The 26,747-nt window shown below is 44.8% G+C and overlaps 1 protein-coding gene across 1 annotated transcript in view; it reads left to right on the top strand.

Annotated features, from left to right (window-relative positions):
- The first annotated feature begins 33 nt into the window (after positions 1-33).
- Positions 34-26,747, top strand: part of TSHZ2 (teashirt zinc finger homeobox 2) — a 429,540-nt gene continuing 402,826 nt past the window's right edge. Inside the window, exon 1 of the mRNA XM_080814368.1 lies at positions 34-229. Coding sequence (XP_080670494.1) covers positions 190-229 — 40 coding nt within the window. The 5' untranslated portion in view covers positions 34-189. The remainder of the gene's footprint in view (positions 230-26,747) is intronic.

Below are 26,747 nucleotides of genomic sequence, written 5' to 3'. Positions count from 1 at the left end.
AGAGGGGGGGTCTCTGGGCCCGGTGGTGGAGGAGTTGCAGGGGGATCGCCAGGGGGACAGAGGCCGAGTGACGCCCTAGGAGCCACCGGGCAGGAGGCGGAGGAGACCCAGAGAGGCAAGAGAGCAGCGGGCCCCCGCGCGCGGCTCGGGGCTGGGGCGCCAGAAGTGGGACTGGAGCGAAGTAGAGCGATGCCAAGGAGGAAACAGCAGGCACCCAAGCGGGCGGCAGGTAAGAGAACCGGCTCCGCTTCGGGGCTGCCCGGCGCGCCGAGCTCCTCGCCCGCCCTCCTAGCCCCCGGGTGCCCCAGGACGCCACCCCCTGAGCTGTGGGGGGAGCTCGGGGCGCCCCTCTCTGCCCCGCGAATAACCCCATCCTCTCTCTCTCTCTCTCTCTCTCTCTCTCTCCCTCGCCTTCTTCCGTCTCCCAAATCCTCCCCTGTGCAGGCTCCGGTTGGGTGGGGGGGAAAGCTATCCCACCAAGCCTTCCCTCCTTAAACTTTTTTTCCCTCCACCCTCTACCCCACCCCTAACTTTCTCCCAGTGTGTTTCTTGCCTCTCAGGCCAGAGTTGGGTTGAGGATTTGGGGTGCGGGGGTAGGGAGACGGTCCTGACACCCCCGCATCCCTCCGCGTGGTCAGTGCCAGTGGCTTCTGGCCTCGAGGGACAGCGTCTCCTCTCGCTGGGGTTTGGGGCGCTGAAGTGTGAGGCATGCCCAAGCCCTGGGCTGCAGGCTGGCTTGGGGCAAGCAGTGAGAGTTTAACTTTGATCACCAAGGTGGAAAAAAAACCACCCCAGGAAAGAAATGAACCTTTGAATATGCTTTCTAAATATGCTTGGGAATCTCATCAACACTCTTTCTCTTTAAAAGGGGGAAAAACGAACATTGAAACAGCTTTGGATTTTCTTTGCCCAGAGAGAGTTGCAAACTTTGTAAATTGATTTGTATGGTATCCCATCCGGATCCTTCCTTACCAGCCCCCCTCCCTTCCCCCCAAAGAGAGAGGAACAGGTTAATGGATCAGTGCAATAGACCTTCTAAAGGATTTTTTTTTTTCCTTTTGGGTTGCTTAATTGCTTTTTTAATAGTATGCTGGGGTTTTGTTTCTCGGAAGTGTAATATGAAAGTTCATTTTTCTCCTGCCAGACCCACCCACTGAAAAATCAGCTTTCCACTTGATTGCTAGTTTTGATTTGACATTTGATTGATCACCTGTCATCTCGCTGCCTTTGATCTATTCATTCTTGATATATATCAATAAATCACTCACCATGGTAACTCAGAGCACCAGTGACGCAAGCCTTGCCCTCTAGATTCAGAGCCAGACATGCACAATTATTATCTTGTTTGGCTTTTAATGTGGGCGTTTTTATTTCTTTGTGTCCTTTAGTTGAATCAGGGCTTGAGCGAAAAGCTGAAGTTTTTTCCCTCCCGTCTCTGTCTTTCCCCTGGTGCTTTAGGCGGCATTCGTGAGGGCTGGTGTTCTGCAGACCCAACGAGACATTTCCTTCTGTCGTAACACGAGCGAAACGTCAGGGAGAAGTTCGGTGGAACACTTCTGTAAACTTTGTAAAGCCACCCTTAGAACAAACCCAAAGTTAGTTACAAATCTGGGCAAAGAGGGTGTTTGTGTCTGAACATGCTGGACCACCAGCGTCACCTTCCATCATGGCCTGATTCCGGCCTGAATGGCAGTCCATGTGCTTTGAAATATCCACAGTTATCTTCCCTTCAGAGCGCAGAATTTCTTCCGTAACCATGTGTAGATTGGTTCAAATTGCATGCGGAAATATCATTTATAAAGCTTTGATTCATGTATTTTCCAACTGTTTCCCTAAGGGCAAAATAATTAAAATATTTTGGGGGCCATGTATATTTACAACTTGCCTAGTCAGTGTGGTATACTTTTTCCAACTCTGGCTACGTCTTTTGAAAACAGTTTCTCCCTTCTGCCCCTGCCTCTATCCCTATCTACATTTAACTCACTTACTTAAAAACAAAAAACAAACAAACAAAAAACTTAGATTATTTTGCAAGCTGACAGCATTGGGGTGTGCACTGGGCTTCTAGACCCAGGAAAAGTAAGCGTGCGCCTTCTAGTTCTGGCAACCCAAGTTTTCGTGTAGCTAGATTATTAGAGATAACGTCCTTATTGTCCCAAAAGAGAAACCTGGGCAACCGTCCAGCGAGAAGTGATACTGCCCTGAAAATTACTCTTTTTTTCCCCCCCCTTGTTGTTCCGGTAAAGGCCATCAACAACTAGGCAGTAATTTAAATTACCAGAATGACTGGACATGTCTCCTTTGGTAAGCTCATTATAAAAAGTGCATTGCTCAGAATTGCACTGCTTTGATTATAATTATCCTCTGATCAATGAGGATCCAGGTGTATGTAACATAATGCTGTATCACGTTATTTAAATTAGATCCTTTTCATTAAGCTCGTATCTATTGGACCTGGCTTGTCCATTTGCTGTAGTTTGTGTGTGTGTGTGTGTTAGAAAGTTGTGACTGCGGTTTTAGGTTTCTGGCCTGTTGTATGCCTACTGTCTTTATATGTTTGTTTTCATGGCTTTATTCTTTTCACTGAAAAAAGCAGAAAGCCTGGTGGAGCTGGAAAGAAATGATGCATATTGTATACAGTGAGGCCCCTCTTAAGTATTTATTTGCACACATATTAATAAAACGGGTATTTTTACACACAAGGTCTCTTTCCTCCAAAGTCATCGATGCTGTCCTCTGTTTTAGCTGAGGTGGGGACTCACGAGGAAAGTTAGCCCCTTTGGGATTCTTGAGCCTGTTGACATACAGGGAAGAGACCAAGGTGGGTTCTAGGTTTGTGGCCGTACTATTATCACTGCCTGAAATTAAAAACAATGCACAACTGTAAGTAATTACTCTCATAGACTGATGTTGAAAGCTTGATTTCTAGCTTGATTAATGAATAATGTAAGATAGAAAAAGCCTGTGAGTGAATCAGAGCTGAGACTCTTTCCCAAGAACCGTTCGAGGCAATTTGATTCTTTTGCATTATTAGTTTGAAGTTCCAGGTTTCAAGGAATCAGTTACAGAACTTTCTAATAAAGCAGGTATGCAGCTGGAATGAACAAGATGAGCTTGTAAGTGATGGGAAATTTCAGTCTTTATGTGTTATGTTCTGCCACCCCCCCCCCCAGCCCCCTTTAAGGGAAGGATTGTGAGGTAGGCAGTTCGCTTTAAGGAAACAGCTAAGTCAGAACATTTCCCTCTGAAATGTCATTCTTCCTGGCTTTCTACAGCTATGCTATTCCACCATACTATTACTTCGGGCAAGAAAGAAAGTTCAGAAAACAGCCTATAGTACCCCAGGGGTCTGTGTATGTGTGAGTGTGTGTGCGCCGGCTTCCTTGGGCGTCAATTTCACTCGCTGCTAAAATGTATCCACTTTCACCTGAGAATATTGCAGAATTTTTCTATCAGCATCTTTTCCCCCTATCTATTTTAGGGCAGATAGAGAAGATGGCAGAAAGGTAAAATAAAACAGAGCAGTGTTTTGATTTGTTTGTATTTTGCAGGATGCCGAGTAGTTAAAAATTTAAAATTGCAGACTTCCGCTGCAAACCCTTCTATTTTCTACAATCTGTCACAGCCTCTGTACACAGACATGTGTAATACATATATTTTATTTTACCACCCTGAACTATTGTTTTTATATAATGCCAGCCAAGTGTAATAGAATGCAAAATCTTTGGGGCTTGTGAATATCGACTGTATACATCAGTTGCAGGGATCTGCTTCTGCCAGCCCCAAGAGATTAAATGTTGCCTTCTTGTTGACTCTCATCAACTATCTGATAATCCAGATCTGAGGAAAGTCTTTCAGGGAAGAACAGCTCCCTCAATTTATTTTGTTTATTTAATATGGAGATGAATAATGCAGATTTTGTTTTCATGAATGTCCTTGTGTGGCAGTAAACATTAGACTATTAGCAATCATTACTTAAAAGTTGCAATTTGCACCTTAATGGCATAGTTTATTTACATGGGAAGCATATTCAGCAGGGACAGTTCTGAATCCTGCAATGGAGCAGAGTTGACCCCAGCGATCTCCTTTTCAGCCTCAAGAGAGCAGTGCCTGGGTGAACCCGGGGAGGTCTCAGCAATCTCCACCGGCAGGGCGAGTGGGGGGGGGGGCGGGTAGGCAGCTCAGGGGGAAATTTACCTTTAATTTACTGGCAAGTGGGATGGGATTTGAGAGGGAAGAGGAATCGGGGTGGAGTCTGAACCCTGGCACTCTCACTTTGTTGAAACATACTTCAGAAAGACAAGTTCACATTTTGAAGATTTAAATACTGCACGCTCTAGACCCCATCCACTTACCCAAACGGTATGGTTTTAACAGACGAATGGAAAAAATAAACACACATACCCCAGAGGGGGCTGAGCAGCATGAACTGTTCTGGCTCTTCTTGTTATTTAAGGCAGATCCCTGAAAAAGGAAGGACAGGTCCCCCAAAATCGCATCCTGCACACAGCGTTTTGGATGGAAATTGATTACTTAAGTGGTCCCTTCCCCACTCCCCTCCTGATTTCTTTCTCCCACCTCTCACCTCACCCTTAAAGACCCAGATTGAGTGGGACATCTCAAAAGCCCATTTGTTTTAGGCATTTATTGATTTCATTTTTAATCTGCCATATCAGGACACAATACATTAGCCCTAATCAGCAGATTGCAAGTGACAGGGAGTTCTGGTGGAAAGTAGGTGAGGGAGAGGGGGCTCGGAGAAACTTCCGTGCAACGAAAATCTTCCTGAGCCTTGGGGGTCGGAGACTGGAGGCTACTTTTGAGGAGGTCATAGAAACCGTCCTCAGAACTACTGTGCATTTATTTTTCTACCACCTTCCATTGAATTGTCCCCCACTCACCTTGATTCTACCGTTTGGGGAACCTTCGCACCCAACAAATACCTCCTAGGCATCTTTAGCAGATCTGTCCCTGGAAGCATCTTGCCTCTTGTCACATTCTCCAACAGAGGCTTCTGTTTTCATTTTATCCCAGGTGACTTCGCACGCATTTGACGGAATTTCTCCAACTGGATAATACCTGGTTTGATCTATTTATTTCCCCAGTGGCTTGGGGATTGTACTCTCAATTGAGCAGGTTTTAAAGGGGCACTGAGCCTGGCATTGTTCAAGGCCGTGTAAAACGACACACTTCTGCCCATCCCTGCAAGTCAGCTTCGGAAAATCAGGCAGGAAGGAAACCTGTTCATGTTTGTGTTAGATCTGTAATTAGCTGACATGTGTTAAATGACCAGAGTAGATCCCTTCCATCACCGCATGCGCACCATCCATTTTATTTAGGTATGTCATGGTCTGGGAAGACTCAGCCACTATTTCAAAGGTGCCCCTGCATCCACCCAAGTTCCCTTTAAAAAGCACAGAATTGCCTAACAAATTCTCTGTTAAGACCAGGCATACACAGAGTATCATTTTCGTTTGATGCAAAGTCACTTGGAAATACATTAACAGAGAGTGTCTTGCATCGCTTCCCCGAAGCAGTGCTTTTTCATTACATATTTAATTACAATCAAATTGAGCGACTTTTATAAAAAAAATTACAGTGGTATTAAAAGAAGCTTGGCACACAAATAATTTTATTGCTTTGCAAGTTGAGAACGCTCTTATATTTTTATTTACTTGGGAGAAATTTATTTTCATTTTCTAATGTGACAAATACTGAATATATTTTCCTGTCGTCGGATCAGGGAGATCTCAGCCTCCTGCCTCTTTAGATCCTGTTCATCCTGGAAGAGGTTTTCATATTCCTTTTTCAGTAATTTGTAACAATTTATATCTACTTTTTATCATTTTAAGTTTTATAAATTTCATTTAAAGTTAGAAATTCTCCTGTTCCTTAGGGTGACCTTTGGTGAGCAGCTCTTTGATTATAAATGAGCTTAGTCATTCAAACCACATAAGAAATAAACTCGTTGAGAGAGTTTGCTTGATTGCCTGGATATTGCAATGAGAAACACACACACACACACACACACACACACACCCCATATATTTATCGGCCTCTATCACATAACCTGATTTTCACTGGATTTACCATCTCTTTCATTTTTTTCTGTACTACTGACCTTTCAGTCGCTTGTTTTAGGAACTTGTTTTAGGTGAAGGGCTGGGATAGCTTTGAAAGGGAGTGTCATGAGACGCTTGTCTTCAAGAAATAATAATGAAAATTAGATACTTTAGAGCCCAAATATCCACTTTGGGACTCTGTCTGCAGACTCACAGGGAAGAGTCTCTGTAAACACATGGTTTGGCATCGAACTTGGACACTGGCCTGGAGGGTCTACCGCAGTGTGGCTGTATTTTTGCAGAGAAAGGTGTAGGACTTGGGTCCCCTCTGAGGACACCGTCTGCGTGCACAGACACACGGACGAGGCCTCTGAGACGCAAGTGGGAATTGCTGATACATTTGTTTCTAAAGCAAACTCCATGGGTGAAGTGATAAAATAATTGGGAGAGATTTGAGCGTCATTAAAATAGTTGCGTAGAATTTTTGGCTGTTGCTGCTCTGAATCTTTTGCATTTCCTCTGCAGAAAAAAAGATGTCCTCTGGGCATCCTCCTCTACTTTGTGATGCTAAAGCAATGCCTAAAATTGTTGAAAATTTTAGAAATTAAAATGCAGGAGGCACAGCGAGATAATCCTGTTATTAATATATCAGCATTATTTTGCTTAACAACAGGGAAATAAATGCACAATGCAAAAGTTTTAGAGACAATGAATTTAGAGAAATCACACAGAAAAAAAAAAATACCTGGATCATATTTGAGAGCTTTTGTCTTGAATTTTTTTTCTTGAAGTAAGAGTGCTCTTTCCCTCTGTGTCACTTAAAACAAAAACAAAAACACAACAGTTTCAGTATCATCATACCTAGAACCCAACCTCAAACAGGGTCTAATAAAATTCTCTCCGGATGTACAATGATATAGGACATTATATTGCAGGTCCCTTTTAAAAAAAAAAATCGCTTTAGAAAACCAAAAGTGGGTATGCAAAATAAAAGTAGAATCTCAACAGGCTCTCTATTATAGCTCACTCAGGGTTCAAGATCCAAAACTTTGTTCGGCAGGGTAAGAAGAAGATAGCACTGCATTTTAACTACACATCTCCCCTTGGCACATGAGAGGCTTCGGAGCAGGGCAGATTTTTAAGGAGCTGTTTAGCTCTTTTTGCATCTGTCTCCAAAGACTAATTTAATTGAAAAGCCGTAGTGTCCATTTATGCTAAAGGAAAAACCTCATGTTTCCATAAAGCTGCTAGACGCTAAGGTGGGTTTAAAAAAAAAAAAAAAGGCAACGTTCTACAGTTTCTGTTAGTATAAAAATTAAGATCACTGGTCTTAATTAGTTGAGTGCTTTCAGAACTTAATGAATACTCTGGAATCACCCCTGAGCTTTCTTCTTAAAGCTACATCTAAGTCATTTCCATGGAAATTACACAGCTTAGATACTAAGGTGGGCAGAATATAGTTATTGTTTTTAATGAAAATAGTTACAAAGGGCAGAAGGAGATAAAAACAGTTTTTGGCGGCCGTTCTGTTTGTAATGAATTTGGAAGAGACTTCCCTAATGTTTTTCTGCATCAGGAAAAAATCCGCGAAAGCTGGTGACGTCGACGGTAGAAAAAGGAAGCAGAAGGTCAAGGTGTTCTATAGGGGAGAAGGGACTTGTGTAAGCCAGAGCAGTGGCATATAAATATTTCTATCTAAACTGCAAGGGGCTTACTTTAAATCACTTGAATTTATCAGATTCTTGGAATTTTCCAATAATTTAGAAACCTCTCTCTCATACCCCAAGGGAGATATGAATATCTTCTGGGCCAAGATGATGCTGTAGAGAAGAGGTAAATCTACTCTAGGCGTTCAGTACCATTTGGTACAGAAGAAATGCCAAGATGAAAAGCTGTAAGCATGTTTTATATCAGAGTTGCCTTCGGCTAGTTTCCTTTATTAGAAAGTTGAGTACATGGCTTTGTGCTTGTTTTTGTTCTCCCTCCAGAGATTGGGCTTGAGATCGTGAATGGAGCCCTAGAACAGGAAGAAGTGACTTGGGTTCTGCTTACAGCTTTGCCCACACTCGTTATACGGCCCTGGGCAAGCTCTTACTTCAGGAATAAGAATATGAGCTCAGAAGTGAGAATGACCCAAGTTCAAGTTCCTAGGTCTACTTCTGTTCTTTGCCTGGAAGACTTGGGCAAGCCACTCCCATCTCTGACCCCCCCCACCCCCACTTTCCAACCTATATGATGAGGGTAGTCATAGTTCTTCTTAAGGCCCAGGTTTTTGAAAGGATTACATGAGCCTGGGGCTGAGAAATTGCACTGAAACTCTTAGGGGTCAAAGCTGACAGTGGTAGTGTGTCTTTACCTTGGATGGCCAGACCATGAGAAATTTACACCGGAAGGAAGATGAGCAATCTATATCGCGATCATCATGAGATTAGGGGATCGGGGCTTGAGAGAAATCAGACATGGGTGCATTATGGTTTTTAAAACTGGAAATAGAGTCACTGAAGAGTGTTTTAACCTCTTCTGAGGCTAACGCATGCCTGGGTGGTTGGAGACCTGCACCAGCTCAAAAACAAGTTTCTATCCCCAAAGACAGTAATTATAACACTAGCAGCAACAATTGTAACAACAGTAATAACCATATCTGCCAGGATGTAAGTGTTTATTATATACCAGGCACTTTTCCAAGTGCTTCATATATTCCCATTGTTTAAACAGCAATTATTTCTTGAGTTCCTACTATGCACCAAGGTCTGTTCTGGCCACCTGCATCCTGGCGGGGGGCGGGGGGCGCTGGAAATAGGAAGAATATGATCCCTGGGGATCTTGCCCTCCAGGAGGGGGAAGCTAGAGAATATACAAGAAAATTAACAAAGAAAAAAAAAGATAATTTTCATAGAGAAGAATGCTCCATGATGACAGGTTTATAAGAGTAAAAGTTGGGGAGTGGGAGTTTGGCAAAGCAAGTGTGGAAGGTCGGGGAATGCTTGTCCTAGAGAGGACATCTGAGCCAAGTTTTATCTTTATAACATTCTTATGCGTTAGATGCTGGTGTAATCCCTATTTTACTGATGGGGATCTAAGAAACCTGGAGAGCAACTCGTTCAAGGTCATGCAGTGGCCACGCTGGGTTTTAAACTCTCTGCTTCCAAAGCCCATACCCTTAATCTATTGTGATATTTTATCTAGGATAACTATAGTGATTTGCCAAGGAAGGACCCGCTCCTATCATTCTTTCCCTGCATCTGTTGTGATGTCTAAGCCTGCGGGGAGGGTATTGAAAACACCGACAGAGGATGCTGCCTGTAGTGGCATCGCCAAGTAGAATCTCGGGTCCTCTCTCATATATGAAGTTGTTTTTTTCTCGAATATTCCTTCTTGTGTGTGTATGTGTGTTTATGCATTTATTCATTCAACAGATGTTCATTGTGCACCTGCTGCCTGCCAGGCGTTGAGCTAGGTGCTGGGGTATCACAGTAAGAAAAGACCCTGCCCTCACACAGCTAATATTCTTGTGAGGAAGACCAGAAATCTAATCAACAAATAAATATACTAAATAGTTCTAACTGCATTTCATAAAAATAAACCAGGGTTGATGGAATGAAGAGGGATAAGAGGGTTGCCTTTTTAATAGAGTGGTCAGGACTGGTATTCCTCAGGTGCTAACCCTTGACCAGACCTGAACCAGAAGTGAGGAACTAACCAAGCACAGATCTGGGAGGAACATTCCAAGCAGTAAACGCGTAAGGCCAGAACTGACTTGTATGTTAGAGGGACATGTGGGAGCCCGCCGTGGCCAGAGCAGGTATGATTGGGGGAGAGGCTGATAAGAAACGAGGCAGGGGAAGAAGACAGGGGCAGATCTTGTGTGACCTTCTCAATATGGGTCTCATCATGATGGGATGGAGAGTTTCCAGAAGGGAAATGATGGGATCTGTTTGGGTTATCAAGAGAACACCTCACAGTCATTATTTCAAAGGTGATGGTGGATTTGGGTCTTTTTGCCCCCCCTCAACCCGACCCCTCAGGGATGGTAAGTAGGATGCTCAAAACGATGGAGGTGGCAGGCGGCGCGTGGAGATTAAAAACTCCAGCCCAGCTGTTATGGAGGGATTGCCTGGTGCTGGGGGAGCCACATCGGTGAGGCTACTGAAAAAAAGCAAATGTTCAGAGCCAAGCAAATCTGGGATCCAGTTGCAATTCTCTACTTAACTGGCCAGCGGGGTTTTCAGGGAAATTCCTTCAACTCACTGCACCTCCGTGTCCTCATCTGTCAAGTGGGCACGCGATCTGGCTCACCTCCCATGGTGGTGGGGACCAGTAGCTGATGGGATGTAGAGAAAACCCTAGGCACAGCCCCCGGCATGCATGGAGGTTTTTGTTTTGTTTTGTTTTGTTTTGTTTAACAAACGCATGTTTTTATTCTCCTTCCTGTTGTCATTTTTACTTTTTTCTGTAGGGATTCCAGGAAAAATCTAGGCACTTGAATTAGTCCTTGGTGCCTATTAGGCACTAAATAAATATTTCCTGATGAGTGAATAAACGAGGCTGTAAATAAATGAATAAATACTTAAGTGAGCATATTACTTTGTATACTAATTAATTACTTTTGAGTAGAAGGATCTCTTTTATGCATCTAAAATTTTGGGGCAGACCTCCGTACCGATCACGATCCTAACTGTGCCTTGAGTATTTATCAATTTAAAAAATATTAATGACGAAAAGACAGCGATTTCGGTAATACACTTGCAATATGTTTATCATGACATCATCTGCCTTCATGTGAAGAGCAGTGATTTCACCTTTTTTGCGGTATTATTTAGCATCTTATAGGCAGTGCTTGCTGGTAACGTGGGTTAGTAGATTTCCTCATTAAGCCAAGACCCCCCAGAAGGAGCGTCCCTGATGTTGGTGAAGGAGGTGGGGATCCTCATTTTTGACCCCTGAGCTTGACCTCTCCGGGAGCCCGAAGCCACCAGATGCCCCCAGCCTCCCAGGGTTTGGCAACACACCCTCCCCCACCACAGACCTGTGCTCATCCCCTCAGGCCCAAGGTGGCAAAGCTTGGGGGTTGTTAAGCTAATAGGAGAAGGCTACAGGCTGTTCCCTGGTAACGTCTTCTCCACTTTTTAATTGTCACTTTCAGATAAGTGTTTGGGAGAGGGGAGAGGGGAGGCTGGCTGGTGCCTGTTAAGTTCTATCTCAGGACAAAGTGATCTGGGATCACGGCGAGCATTTGGGAGTTTTTGCTGCCTGCCTCGGGTTCTTTATTTAACCAACGTTACTGAAGGTAAGTTCCTGTGCACCAGGGACTGTGGAAGGTGCCAAGACTGGAGCTTGGAATCAAGGGGACCAAAGGCCTGCCTTCTCGAAGCTTCCATTTTGTGTAGCAGACAGGTCGCAGACAAGCGAGCAGGTGCCTATGTCACGTCATGCCAGCGCGTTCTATGTGCCAGGGAGAGACTGAAGAGGAAAGCAGGGGGTAGGGCAAGAGGGAGAGTATGCCAGCTTGGATGAGATGGCCAGGAAAGGCCTCTCTGGAAGTGACATTGCAACTGGTTCTGAGTGAAACAGCAGGGAGAGCAGGGTGCCCGTGCTCACGCGGGGGTGGGGGCAGGGAGGCAGCTGCAGGCATGGCTGACAGTGCTGGTCTGGAGCAAGCAGGGGCTGGTGGGCAGCAAGGATGCCAGGGTGGTGGAGCCCTGGCGGGGAGTGGGGTGGGGCTCCCGGCAGGAGGACAGGCAGCCGCCAAGCCTCCAGGACCGAGGAACTAATAAGGAACCGTGTGCTGACTTGAGAGCCTTGGAGGGCGAGGGAGCGGGGTGGACAGGACCTGACTTAGGTTTTCACAGCACACTTGTGGTTGTCATGTGATATACCAGGGACCAGGGCTGCATGCCGTTGACCGTGTAGGAGGCTCCTGCACCAGTCTGGTCAAGAGCTGGTGACGACTTGAACCAGAATGACGGTGGGGGAGGTGGGAGACACAGTCCAAAGTCGGACGACAAGATGTGCTGAGAATGGCAGTTGGCTGTGGCATAGACCGAGAGGTGTGTCTGAAACCTGGGCCTGTGTTTATCTTCTTAATTCTAATTCTCTCATTCGTGTTTTTATTTCTCTCCTCTAGTTATTATACCCAGGGCTCTTACTAAAAGTCATCAGTGTATCATTCTCTAAGCCAGACGGAAAACAAGGGAAGTGTTTGAAGGTGCATTTACTCTAGAATTGACTGTAGAGGGGAAGAGGTCACCCTTCAAAGCACATTTCATGGAGTCCTGGAATCCACCCGCCACCCCCCACACTCATCTCTGCACACCCACCAGTCGACACAGTGTCAAGGCAAGGCGGTGACCCTGGAGCAGACCAGGGGTCGATTTCTTTCCAGTGGGTCACTTCCTCACTGTATGACCTTAGGCACTTTGACCTCTCAGACTTCCAATTTCCTCATTAGTAAAATGGATCTAATAGAAGGACTCATCTCATTGGGTTTTTAGTAGGAGTCATTGGGATAAATCAGACGACGTGCTTAGGACAATGCCTGGTACAATGTAAGTGGTCAATGAATTGTAGTCGTGACAGGAACAAGTTAATAAACCTCTCCGTGCCTTGATTTCCTTGCTGGTGAAGTAGTGATAATACAGAGTCCCTCTTGGGTTGTTGGGAGGAGCGAAGTATGAATACGACCAAACACCAAGCACAGTGCTTCATACACAGCGCTCAACACATGTTCAATTTTAAAATTAGGACCATGACTCTGAGCTCATGACCATGATGGGATCTTATGTCTTGTTTGCTTTCTGTCTACAAAGCCTGGCACATAGTTGATGCTCAATAAATGTGATTTGATACAACGAATGATGGTGCCATGGTTATTAGGAGTCAGAGTAAGGAACCCTAAGACAAAGGTGCATCTCTCTGAGGAGAGGCCGAGACCACTGACGCATACTGTCATCTCCTCCAGTCGACACTCCTGATGGCCATCTCCTCTGCCTGTGGGAGCTTTATGGGGTGTTTTAATGAGGAAATCAAGCCCATCCCTGCATGTTTTTTGAGCCAAAGTTGCCCGATTACCGACTGCCATACCCCTGGTGGAGAGTTTTAAGTAGCTCCGAGTCATGCACAAAGTATGAACGATGTCCCTTTTCCAACACTGTTTCCACCCTTCGGATTTAATCAGGAGGAAAGTCTGATTTGGTGTTAGCCTTCCTTAAACACCTGTCTCATGCTTGTTTCTCAGAAAGAGCAGGCTTCAAATTCAGAGACTTTTTCAAGTAACAGTAGCCAGTGAAAGAAAAAATAAACCCTTAGATTTTCATTTTCTGATCATTTGAGGCAAATGATGCTGGTTTTTCACTGACAGTGGTGACATAAGTTTCATTTTAAAAGGCAATTATGTAGGTAAATAGAAGAGGGAATCATTGTAAGGGAATATATTAAAAAAGGAATAGTTGGGGGAGGATATTGCACAAACCCTGAGGTTGGGGCAGAATGACTGACTGGGAGGACCCTGTGGGCGCCCAGGACCTGGGCAGGGCCAAGGATTCATGGAGCAGCTGTGAGCAAGGGCTGCCAAGTCACACTTGGGTCAAACAAACACCCAGAAAATGGAGGCTTTCATGAAAACTTCAAAAAAGTTGGAAAACCCGGAGGAACTTCCCTTCCCAGGATATCAGGGAGAAACTCTATAGAGTCTTCACTGGCCAAGGAAGTTTTACAGACATGGGGGCATTGGGAATAATGTTCTGGTTTGGCGTCTGGGATAGAGCAGTGGTTCTCAACCTTCAGTTGGTATCCTCATCACCAGATGAAAATGCAGCCTTGCCAGATGCCCAGGCCAGTGCCTAGCAGATCTGCTTCCCTAGGATAGGGTTGGGGCCTGTGAATCTGCATTTGAAGCACCTACCATGGCTTTGAATTACAGGTTATAGGGGGAAAAGCTTAGTTTTCTCCTTTCTTCATCTTCTCCCCCTCCCCCTCCCTGTCCTCCTCCTCCTCCTCCTCCCTCTCTTCCTCTCTCTCTTTCTCTCTCTCTCTCAATTCTGAATGCCAAAACATTTAAGCATTTAAAAAATCATTTGAGGGGATCCATATCCACTTTGGGCTTTTAGTCAACAGAAAAAATATAAGTACTCTCTTCTTTCCCTCTCCCTTTCTCATGCAATTGCCTGTTTTTAGCAATGGTGGGGACCATTTTCCCTAATGCATTTCAACAAGGAAATGCATCCATTTACGCTTTTGTCTACCTCGTCATGGCACCAAACATCAGAGCCCAGAGCATCCCTCAGTTAAGGAGAAAGACAAGCAACCTGGCAGATATCTCACAGGGGCTCCATTTGCTTGGGAGTTGGCCGGCACCCTGGAGGCCGGAGTCAAGAGACAAGAAAGAAACAAAAGGAATGTTCTGGAACTTTATTTTTAATTTTTTTTTATTTTTAATTTTTTAATTTTTTATTTTTATTTTTTATTTCTTATGCTTCTCCTCTGGGAATGCTACAGGTTGGAAGGGCAGAAAACCCGGCTTCATTCTTTGGCACCACCTCTGCCTTCTTTTTCTCCGTTTCATGTTTTCTCCTGCTTTCTTCAGTGGCTCTTTTTCCTCTGGTCCCTCTTTCTCTTTTTTTCCTTCCTGATTCCTCCCGGGAATGAGACTCCCAAGGCCTTTCCGTCTAGCAGCTATGCTGCTATGGGTGAAGGGAATCAGAATGATGATGGTGATGATGAGGAAGAGGACGCTAGTCATAATTGTCACTTGTCATAATGGCTACCGCTTGTTGACCGGAATGACACTAAATCCAGAAGTCGACACTTACTAGTTAACGTTCACAGGGCACTGACTTCGTACAGGTGTCTCCCCACAGCACCCTGAAAGCCAGATGTGATTATCATCGGCCCATTGAAAAGCTAAGGGAATTAAGTTTGGGGAAATGTCAAATAGCTTGAAGATCACACAGGCTTTCAAATAAGACACTGAAACCCGGCTCTGCCTGCCAGAGGGATAGTACTCAGACACTGTGTTTTGTTGTTTCTCCCAGTATTTAAGGCTTAACGGCAGAGAGTCACATAAACAAACGTCCACAGTCTAGTGTAGATACGTGCAGACGAAGGGCGCGGACTGAAATGTAGTGTTCCCTGCAGGTTGAAGTCAGTCCGTTGTGGTGAAGAAAAAAAGATTTACCATCCTGCTTATCAGAACCCAAAACGCCATCTTTAAAAGTGGAGCCTATGAAGATTAAAAGAAATGGATAGGATTTTTGAAACCTCTTGAGCTTTCCACAATAGCCTTTTCTTAAGTCCATTCCTGTGTCATTAAACTGAAATAGGGGGAAAAAAAACCCCACGAAAACCAGGAACACAGTCCATCTGGGGTGTCTCAAGAAGGAATCGTGCTCACCCACTTCCTACAGTGTCTTTGCGGATGTGTCCCAACGTCAGACACTGCTCATCTGTTCCCTATAAATCTCTTGTAGGCTCCATGACTCTTCCTGGCCGTCAAAAATTTGGAACACATGCAATGACGCTGCCCTCTTATTTATTTTAGCAAATGAGAGCTACCCTCACAGATTCCCCTTTTAGCGGTCCTCACGATATTTATGGTCAAGGTCCCTAAAGGTGCCTCTTACGTGTAACTATTTAATTATAGGTAACATTTAAATGATTACTCTGAATAATATGACAAAAAGATGATCGTGAAATTCAAGGAGTTGTATCTCAGAGGGAAAATGTTGCTTCCAACAGAAATCATGATAGGATCTTTCTTTGGAAAAAATTAAAAAAAAAACCCTAACAGTTGTTTATAGTTGTTGTTGGTTGAAGGTTTTGTGGTTTTTTTTTTTTTAATTTTTAAATGTGGGTGGCATTTTGAAACAAACCTTTGTAATGATAGTTTGGCAAACTGCCTAGCTATCTGATGTGAGGTTATTTTATTGAGTAATGGACTGAAATTATCATCTTATTTTATTGTCTTTAACATAAATTTTTTCTTTATTAATATTGGATGGGGATAGTCAATCCTACGGAATGGAAGAAAGAGCTGTCCACAATAAGAGGAACTTATTTCACTTGATCGGGGAATTTCAGATATAAAGGAATTAAACTTTGCGGATAAAGCTACATCATCTTTGAACGCCAATCTTAAAATCTCTGTGCCTCAGTACTGTAAATAGGAATGAATGAGAACAATTACTTCGAAGCACCACTTTGAGGATTTAAAAAGTAGATACTTATTAGTACTTGAAAGAGAGCCCTATGCATAATAAGTGTTCAGCAAATATTATTATCCCCACCCCTTTCCCCAGAGACAGGCATAATTCAGACGTCGGTGGGTGTATCCTTTATTATTTGTAATTTTACCTGCATATACATGTAGCTGAGGGCATTGTTATCTTTCTGTATATATTTAATATTTTATGTAAATATTTTTACATGATTTTACACATTGATTTTTTAAACTCTGTGTGTAGGTTCTATCCAAGTAGGTAAGTAAGCAGCTGGAGAAAAAAAAAAAAGTGGGGGAGGGAGATGATAGATCAAAAAAATATAGTGAATTCCTTTTCATATGTTTTATAATATTCCACCATAAGAATGATGATTTTTTACTCATTTATCGACTCTCCTCTGTTAATAGACACTTAGTATATTTTAAAGTTTTTATTACTACATACAATCCTGTACTGAATGTTCTTGGGAATTTTTACAATTGTTCCATAAACAATTTACGTCGAGAAAAGCAGTTGTGAGAATTTGACTCTGCACCTAGCGAGAAAATCAGTTGAGAAAAGTAAACATTATGGGAACAGCGAATACTTCTTACTTTGGAATATTCTTGGTGTCTTTACTGAAATATACACCTCTCTTACCAAAAACATGTAACGGTTCATTTGCACCTAATTGGCGCTTTGTGAAAATGTCTGCTTAAAGTAAGTAAACTGAGTAACTAAAATATGTCCGTAATCCCAATAATGACTGAGTCTCAGCCACCTACGTGGTTTGAATCCCAAGTCTATCAAGAAAATGGTCATGAGCCGCCTTCAGGTGGGATGGGGAACAGAGAGAAGCAAAAAGGAGTGCGTGACTCGTGTCCCAGAGATTGCTTCTGTCCTCAGAGTCTGTACTGGATGGAGCTTCCGAGTCCGACAACCATTGCCATCCGGATCCTGGAGCCCCGGGGGGTGGCCAGCACGAGGGGGTTGTGGGAGGAAAGAAGGGGCCCTTCGATTTTGTGTAGCAGTGTCACAGGTTGAACCCTAACAGCAGACTTTGTGCAGTTTGGCGTGTTAGGCAGTGAAACTGACCTTTAATGCAGTTTAGCAAACTTGTATCAAGTCCCGCTTGGTCCCGGGAGGTAGAAATATTAATAAGACAGGACCTCGGGATGCAGAGGGTCTGTGTAGTACCAGACGCTTTTCACAACCGAGATCAACAGCATCCTTAGAAAGTGTGCACGTGTATGCTGTGGATCTGTTTTACTGTGGGGACGAATTGGGACTGTGTATCTTTTGTGTGCCTTGGCTGGATTACGTATGCTGTGAGCCTTCGTGTGTGTCTGGGGGTGAGGGGCGAGGGTGGAAAGCCCTCACTGTGCATGAGTTTTGTGTTAGGGGTGCACATGGCCAGTGCACACGCTCCCACCACCGCTCAGCTGCTAACAGAATCGCCAGCCAGCCCGGCAGGATCTTCCCCGGGAACACGAAGCCAGCATCACGATGTATCTCCCCGGGGGTATGTCTGTGGCACTGCCCTGGGGGAGAAGGAAGGCGAACCATAGTTACGCCCATGTTCCCTGCCCGGCAAAATTAGCACTAGATGGGGAAGGTGTCAGTAACAGATGCCGCCGGAAGGCAGGCAGGCTCCAGAAACTCGGTTGCCGTTTCCTGGTCTGTATTTTATCACATCGGGGGTAGATCCTTCAGATCGTGGGGACCATTTCATGTTCGGTACCTGGAACACAGTAGGTGTTCCTGTTGGATACACGGATGAATGAATCAATGAGTGAATAAAGGGTTAGCCAAGGTTCCTGGAGCCTTTGCCATGCTTAGATACCCGGATGATGGATGCCCACGGGGCTGAAGCTAGTAGGTTCTTAGTAAATGTTGAATGGAGAAATGAACGCGCACACGTTGCGCATGTGAACGTTTGCTTATCTCTGAAGCAGGCTCTAAATCATAAGAAAACAGTTCCCTGGCGGGGTTTTTATTCTTCCTCTGGCGGTCCCACGGGAGCACCTTGTCTGCTGTCCCTTTGGTTTAATTATTGTTCTTTGAGATCAGCACGACAGCCCTTCTGTTTATTATCAAACTGCAGCCACAAATGGAGAAGTAAAGAACGAGGCTGGGGTGGGGGGGTTGGCATGGACTCTCTCTAGTTCAGGTACAGGAACCTCCCCGAAGATACTGTTCTTTTGGAGGGGCGAGAGGAAGGTGGCAAAGTTGCGGGTAGGAGTTTTAAAACTTGCCAAACACATAAACCAACAGCACTGCGTGGCTGCTTCCATAAATGTTTAATAAGTTTTATCATCTTGTGACGAAGGTTAAACAAATGTGAGTCCTTTGAGGAATTATTTACTGGAAGCAAAGTTATGGCATCAACATCTGTGTTTCCAATCACTTAGACGAGGAACAGATCAAATAAATCAGGAGAAATTCCACAACGTAACTTCTGTGTTATTATCTCTGGAGCAGAAGAATGTAAGTAACTCTTCTAGGTACCCTCTGTTTTCGACTTCGGACGTTTCTTTAGTTGTGAGACTTCTTTTTTTATTCATTTCATGACCTTCAGAGACTATGTCTTCACTCTTTCTGTAGAAAGTTACCATAAAAACATCCACAATAGAAGTACTTAAAAATTTCTCTCAGGGAATATGGCTATTTCAGCCAACATTCTCATTTGGGAATGGGCTAACAGTTCCAATATATAACATCCATATAATTTAACCTCATAAATTTCTTTTTTTTCACGGTGATGTAATGGGGGGACTGACCTGGAGTTTGTAAATGTTCCCTGCTCACTGCATTCCCGCGGGCAACATAACATCCTAGACAGTGTTTTATGTGCCCTGATTAAAATATAACGTATTCTTGCATTTCCTGTGGACCGACCTGTTAGTGCTCTAAGCAGAATATTTAAGCAACATGGAGATGTTTTCAACTGTGTAACAATGCACAGTGTGAGGTGTTATTTATTTTTTTTTTTTAAGAAAAAAAAAATGATCTGATTTTCATTAGAGACCACAGTCCCCTGGGCACCGACTCCACAAGAAAAGTTTTGTGCTCCGGCTTAACTTTTGAGTCTGCCACTGCCCTCCGATAAATAAACAGGAATACTTGTTTGTGACTCCAGTTTGAATTCTGGAGCACGTACTTTGAACTGCTCTCCTGCAAGGGAAGGACTTGGACAAGTTAGTGGCGAGTCCTCCAAGATAAAACGGTAGCAATGGAAACTTACAGCATTTTTTATGAGAAGAAAAAAATGTTTCATTGAAACAAGGGGAAGGTTTTCCTATAGTTCTTGCATCGTGAAAACAGCTGCGGCAAATAAACCACTCAGAAAAAACCATTTGTAGATTGACATGTTTTAATTTTCTGTGGGAGGCACACGGAGTAAAAGTAGTGTAGTTCTTGCTTCCATAGGAGCAAAGGAGAATTTGTGAGGGGAGGGCTTGAGCGTGAAACATTGCTGGGCAGACAAGGATGCTGCCTGGAGATCTTCCGGGGCGTGAACCTCGTTCCGGGAATAACATGAAAGAGACATGGAAGTGACATGAGGGAAGGAGGGCTGGTTGGATCACGTGGGTTCATGGAAGAGAAGTTCGTGAAAGGAGAGTTGGTATTGGAGAGTCATTCTTTTATTTTTTTAAGATTTTTATTATTTACTTGAGAGAGAGAGAGAGAGAAAGAGAAAGCGCTCATGAACACGGGGAAGTGGCAGAGAGGGAGAAGCAGGCCCCCTGCTAAGCAGGGAGCCGAATGTGGGCGCGATCCCAGGATCCCGAGATCATGACCTAAGCCGAAGGCAGATGCTTAAAGGACTGAGCCACCCAGGCGCCCAGAGAGTCATTCTTTTATTAATTTAGCACATAATTATTAATGTCTATTGTTTTCAAGACCCTGTGCTGTGTGCCAGGGCTATAAACGTAAATAAGGCACAGACTCTGTCTTCACAGGTTAGTGATAGAGTGCCCAGAGCAAAGCCAGGGAGTGATAGCTGGATGGATGCATGGATGGATGGATGGATGGATGAAGACATCTGTGACTTACTAGGAACTCAAGCTCCTTTCTGTTTGTATGTTTGCTTGTTTCTGAGTCTAATTGTTAATCTGTCAAGATGTTATCCCAGACAGCCCCTGACCCTTCCTTCAGCGATAGTTCCCTGATCTCTTCCATGAACCATTTCTGAACCCAGGTCCCTTCTTGCCTGTATACCCTAGCCCCTGCTCAGCTCTCAGGGCAATAACTTGCTGTAAATGTTCTTGGATTTGCCCCTGGTTGGCAATGCTGGGTCTTTTTCACTGCTCACCATAACCTTTCCTCTGTTTTGTTCCCTGAAAAATAACAATCAAACGTGTTGACATTTTCTGAGAGTCTACTCTGTTCCAGGCACTGCCCCAAATGCTTTACATGTACCTGACATCATTTAGCTGTCCTCTCAACTGCAGAGGTGGACACACCGCTCATATCCCCGTTTTCCAGGTATGAAAACTGAGGCACAGAGCTGTTACATAATATCCTCACATAGCAAATATATAGTGCAACCAGAATTTCAACCCAGGTGTGTTGGACTCCAGTGGAACACCTGGCATGTAACCTGAATGCTTTATTTAGATGCTGAAATTTTGATGAATCATGTAGGCTGCCATAAATTACACCTCATCTGCATGATTCCTCTGAGCCTCAGCCTTGGCACCTATAGGTACAGAGACCCAAGTGCTGGGATTGGAACAGGTCTGTCTCTGAAACTCTTCCTTCCTTTTCTCTCATGGTGGTCACAGTGGTCACCTGGCAGTGTCTGACTTAGCATTTCTGGCAGAAGAAATCACTCCTTTGGGGGACACCCAGAAAATGTCCTGGGGTTTACATTGGCCCGCATGGGTTTGGGTGACATTCTTCGAAGCAATCACGGGCCCCTGATCGGCCTGCCTTCCCCATGTGCCCAACCAGAGCTGCAAGAGCCGGGAGCAGAGAGTGGCAATTTGCCAAAGCAAAATCAAGGTCATATTACCAAAATCAGGGAGAATGTGTACCAGGCCAACAGAGTCGGTAGCTTTATACTATATCCTCTCAAGGGTCCCAACCAAGGGCCTTGAACTCAGATTCAGATCGAGGCCGTTACTTACTTTCTGTCCAACTTCAGGTAAGTTGTTTAGCTTCTAAGCACTAGGTTGTCAGTTTTGAAAATAATTATCCCCATACCACTTTGGGTTACCAAGTGGATTATATAGGCTGTGTATGTAGTGTGCTTAATGCAACCACAGCACATAGTATGTGTTCAATAAATGTTAGTTAGTGGGATGGTTGTGGAGGTGATCGCCGACAGCCTTCTGGGGACTATCAGGCTAATGTCTTCGGAGACGTTCATGCTTCCGGGCACGCCGTGAAATAAACAGGCCTGCAAAAAACGGAAGTGGAGGTAAAAAAGAACTCTCAGAACGGTCAGCAGGATTGCAAGGACCGCGTTGGAAGTCTCGCTCACCACAGCTTCTTTTTGGTTAAGGCCAAAAGTTCTCGGCAGCTTTCCTTTCAGGTTTTGATTTATTTATTAATTAGGCAACATGGGAACTGACGAGCCTGAAATGATAAAGATGCTCATGATTAAAAAAAAAAAATGTTTTTGTATGTCAGCAGTGAAGGATGTGGGGAGGTTGAACGGGAGAAAAACGACTGTGTTGGCGTCAGCCAGAGTGGTGTCATTTGCCTGCTTTCCCGGGGTAGGAACGGTGGTAAAATACGGGCACTCCGTGGTTGAGAAAGTGAGAGATTGTCTGCTTTCTTGGACCGTATCTGGGACTTGTTCGGAGACTAGCTGGTTGGATGGCAACTTGCTTTCTTGCGGAAAAATTGACATAGCAACACATATTGTGCCTTCAAGGTCTGGAGAAGCCTTTTCTCCTGTAGTTTATTCTCCTGCACTGTGGTGTTTCTAGGCTGCTGACATATGGGAAGGAGTCACTGTGTTTACGTGTGTGTGCGACGCTCTCCCAGCAGCGTACAATTGCTTGGGGCTGAATTATATGTGGAACCGAAGCCCTGGGTCCCGGCTGCTGTTGATTTAGTCCGAGGCATATATAATGTCCTGGAGAAACCATTCCTGCTTCGTAGCCCCTCACTTACTGTGTTATACAAGCTGCTGGCAAAGGTAATTATGCTTAATAGGGGCCACCTTTGATTTAAAGCCGCAGAGGTGAGTAATTAAATTGAGCAGCAAGCATGGGGGTGGCGCGCAACCTTTGTTTGGGGACATTCGTTCGGAGCAGCTGGGATTGCTTACAAGGCCCGTATCTGTCACCCAGATTGTCTTACAATCAGCAGAGCTGCGAGAGAGAGCCCCGAAGCCGTTTTCCTCCCTCTATCCTCCGGATGGCGCTCGTCTCCCCGGCTTCCGCCGCCCCGCCCTGGCTCATGGGCTCGCCTCCCCGTGGGGGTTCAGCTCGGGCGTGTTCCCTGGCTTCTTACTGATCACCTCCACCGACAGGATCAGTCCTGTCCCCGGGACCGGCAGTCTTGAGATATCTAATCCTGGGGCCTCTGGAGGCAGAAGTCTGGGTCTGCCCGGACACCTGTAGCACCAACGAATGCATCCCTCGAATGACCGAATGTCGAAGATTGAGTGTTTGCGAGATTTCATTTCAGTCCTATGTGTGCCTATTATTACATTTCTAAGATTATCTGTGGATGCGTGTATACAGATATATATGTATATATATATATTTATAGGAAGCCCATCTTGGTTAGAGAAAAATAAATCCATGCGGACTGTCACGCCCCAAAGTTTCTGAATTGCAGCAGCCAAGCAAAGGGGTTTCTGTGACGAGACCGCCTAGGATCGGGACCCCCTTGCCACACAGGTGTCAGCAAAGTTGCAGGGAAGGAGTCCCCAGTCCAGCCGAACCATAGCGGCTTCTGCCGGATTCCCAGGCTTGTGTCAGCGGCAGGACGGTTTCATACAGTCCAGAGGGATATTAGGAAAGTCCCCTCCTCTTACTCCACCCCTGCTCTTAGGACCGAGTCATGGCCTAGAACGTTCATACTCATGGTGTGGTCTGTGGTCTGGCCTCCTTGGCATCTCCTGAGAGCTTGTTGGAAATGTAAATTCTCGGGCCCTGCCCCAGCCTCGATGACTCAGAATTAGTGTTTTACAAAGATGCCCAGGGGATTCCTGAGCCCATAATGATTAAGCAGAATTCTCCTAGAGCCCCCTGCAGGGCTGGCTCCTGCCTGCCTTTGCGGCCTGATGTCCTCGCGTCCTCTTCTCCTGCGCTCTGCCTGCATCCTGCCCTCGTTGCCCTACAGCTGCTCCCTCCTCTCAGGAACTGACACCTCACACGGTTTAGGTCTTGGCTGGAGTATCACTCGATCAGGGGACCTCTGACCCCTTAGATTAGATGGAGCCTACCCCCCTCCTCCATGTTGGCCCCCAAAGTACCATGTATCTCTGCTTTCTTCTGTTCAGCATTGACATTCTACAATTCTTGGTTTATTTGATTCTCACCCAACTCTCTGTGCCCACCCCACCTCTCGCCCCCTCCCGCCAGCCCCCAGACAGGAAGTTCCATGAACGCCGAGGCCTGGCTCCATCATTCCCATGTCCTGAGGCCCCGGCACTGTATCCAGTACACGTTAGGAGCTCAAAAAGTATTTGTCCAATGAACAGATGCATGTTCTCAGGCTATAGAAAGAGGGCCGTGAGAGGTACGTGATTTGCTCCTCGGTGTCTCTCTTTAGGAATTGTCAGAAAATTCTAAAACGGCCTTCTGTTGCCTCGATTCCAGGTCATGAAACAACAGAGCTGCTGTTTACTAAACATCAACCCCATATTGAGCATTCGCCTACTTCATATGACATTTTACAAATGTATGAATGAACCAATGAATGAACTGTGGCTTAAAGCAGTGATTCAGATTAAACAACAAGGAGGTGGCAGGACAAGAAAACAGGTTCCACCTATCACTCTAGCGCCAAGGAGGCTGATAACATGCTCTCTGCCTTGGGTTGGCCATCAGCTGGGCTCACCAAGAGGTGCAGAGTTCCCTCTTCTCCCTGTTAGAATAAGTCTTCATTGAACACACCCACTGTGTGCTAAGTACTGTTCTAGACGAGGAACAACGGTAGATAAAATGTCTTGGGACCCAGCTCTCATGGAGCAGAGCCAACATACGTTTAAGATGCACAGTGGTGGAGGGGCGCCTGTGTGGCTCAGTTGGTTAAGCAGCTGCCTTTGGCTCAGGTCACTATCCCTGGGTCCTGGGATCAAGCCCCGCATCGGGCTCGCTGCTCCGGGGGGAGCCTGCTTCTCCCTCTCCCTCTGCCTTCCGCTCTGCCTACTTGTGCTCTCTATCCCTCTGTCAAATAAATAAATAAAATATTAAAAAAAATAAAAAGATGCACAGTGGTGGAAAGGTCGAAGAAGAAAAACCAAGCATGGCCAAAGGGTAGAGATGAGGAAGAGGAACTCTCATGTTGTAGCCCTTTACCTCCTTCCCTGCTGTCTCCCCAGCAAGGAGCTCCTGGTCTGGCACATAATGGATGCTCAGTTAACATCCATCGTCAATGGACTGACAGATGGGATTAGGAGTTTCAGAAGGGGTCTGACCATAAAAGGGCAGAGAAAAATGGGCCGATTTGGGAATTAGAATTTCTGACCCTGTTGTCTAGACGCTAGGTGCTGTCTAAGCCCCAGGGTTGTGGTTAGATTCATGAGAATACCTCTAGAACTCTCAAAACACAACAGAAAACAAAACCCAACAAAACACAAATGCTTAGCTTATTTCTTGGCTGAATTTTAGCATCACGATTTCCAGAAGCAGGACTCGGCATATGTTTTTAAAAATAACCTCACGGTTGAGTCTGATCTGCGTAGAAGGTTGAGAAACAGTGCTCCCACCAGTTGGAATGATAACACCACCTGTCATTTGTTGAGTGCCTACTGTGTGCCCAGCAAGGTACTCAGTGACGCACACCAATTTCCCTGAGACAGAAGACGATGGGGACAAGGACAAAAGCCTAGGGGATGTTAATTGAATGACTGCCTTGGTCCAGGTGGTGTGCTAAGCACTGAATGTGGCTCAACTATTTTTCGTTTTCACGACCATCCTAGGAGATGGGTCCTTTATTGTCTTGCTTGCTGTCATGGGAATTTCAGAGAAGTTTCAAGTAAATATCAGATATGTGATTTCTGAGCAGGGTTGATAAATTATGACTCATGAGCCAAATTCAGCTCACCACCTGTGTTGTAGTATTTATGAGCTCGGATAATTTTTATGTTTTTAAATGTTTGGTGGTGGGGAGGGGATGGGGAAATTTTTTTGTTTTCTCTCATGTTATCTAAGCACCCACTTTTGTCTCTTAGCCTTCAAAACCTGAAATATATACTGTTTGGCTCTTTATAGGCAAAGTTTGCTGGGTCCTGTTCTAGAGTTTTTTTTCTCAACCTGTTATATGCACATAGAACAGTTGTGTGCAAGATAATTTTTGGTGGTAGAATCATGCCTTTTTAAAAATAGTTTTGGTTTTAATTTTCTGTGTATTACCCAAGGAAAGTATAACTAGTCCATTGAAACTATGATTTCATGAGTATTATTGCTGAATCCAATGTAAAGAAAAAAAACAAATCCATTTAAAATCAATTTTGAAAAAAAAAATAACACAGATACTATGAGATAAAACAAAAATCAAGAAGATGATTTAAAAAAGGAAAGGGTTAACACTGGCTTCAGGGCCAGGAAGTGGGGTGAGTAGTGAAAGAAAAGGGAAATAATGGGAGTAATTGAACTTAGATAAGAAAAAAAATAGGCGGCCAGCCATGACTATAGCTTTTTCCATTTTTAACAGTCTGTGAGTTTGGGTTTCTTAGAACCCTTGTTTTTCAGGACTTTTTGATCTCTCGAGGTCTCTTCCAGGCTCTGCTTCTATGAAGTTTCCTCAGGAGGTGCAGACACAAGCTGGGGGTTGTGCAGGTTTCTTTATAGCTCAAGGCACCGTCTTCCTGTGTTCCCCCTTCTGCTGACTTAGAAGGACAGATGTGCAAACCTCAATGGGTTCAGAGGTCTGGGGAGGAACTCTCAGAGGCTCTCCAGTTCAGCCAGAAATGGAAAAAGGGGTGGGGGGAGCAATTTGGTAATTACTGTTGCTGTTTTGAGATACAGAGAGCAGAGATTGGAGAAAGCATGAGGGTAAATCCTGCTAAAACAACCAAGAAGGTAACAACAAGAACTCCCTGAGCCCTGGGGAGGCCAAGTCTGGGTTGATAATGACAAGGGAGTGTGTGGGGGCGGGAGGAGGGGGGGGTACGCTGATTTTTTTTTTTTTTTTAATACAGATCATTTTGTCCTTTGCAGTTAAAGCTTCAGTTCGGTAGCTTTGAGACAAACAGGAAAGTCTGTGTTATTCTTTACAGGAACACATCAAAGGTAGTTTCTGGCAACAGTCAAAATGTCTGTCAAGGAAGGAGAGGGGATTGTGAAGGTATTCATGACCCGTT

The sequence above is a fragment of the Martes martes genome, assembly GCF_963455335.1.
Source record: "Martes martes genome assembly, chromosome: 9".
In the NCBI taxonomy this organism is placed as follows: domain Eukaryota; kingdom Metazoa; phylum Chordata; class Mammalia; order Carnivora; family Mustelidae; genus Martes; species Martes martes.
The sequence above is the reverse complement of the archived record's forward strand: the minus strand, read 5'-3'. Positions and strand labels throughout refer to the sequence as shown.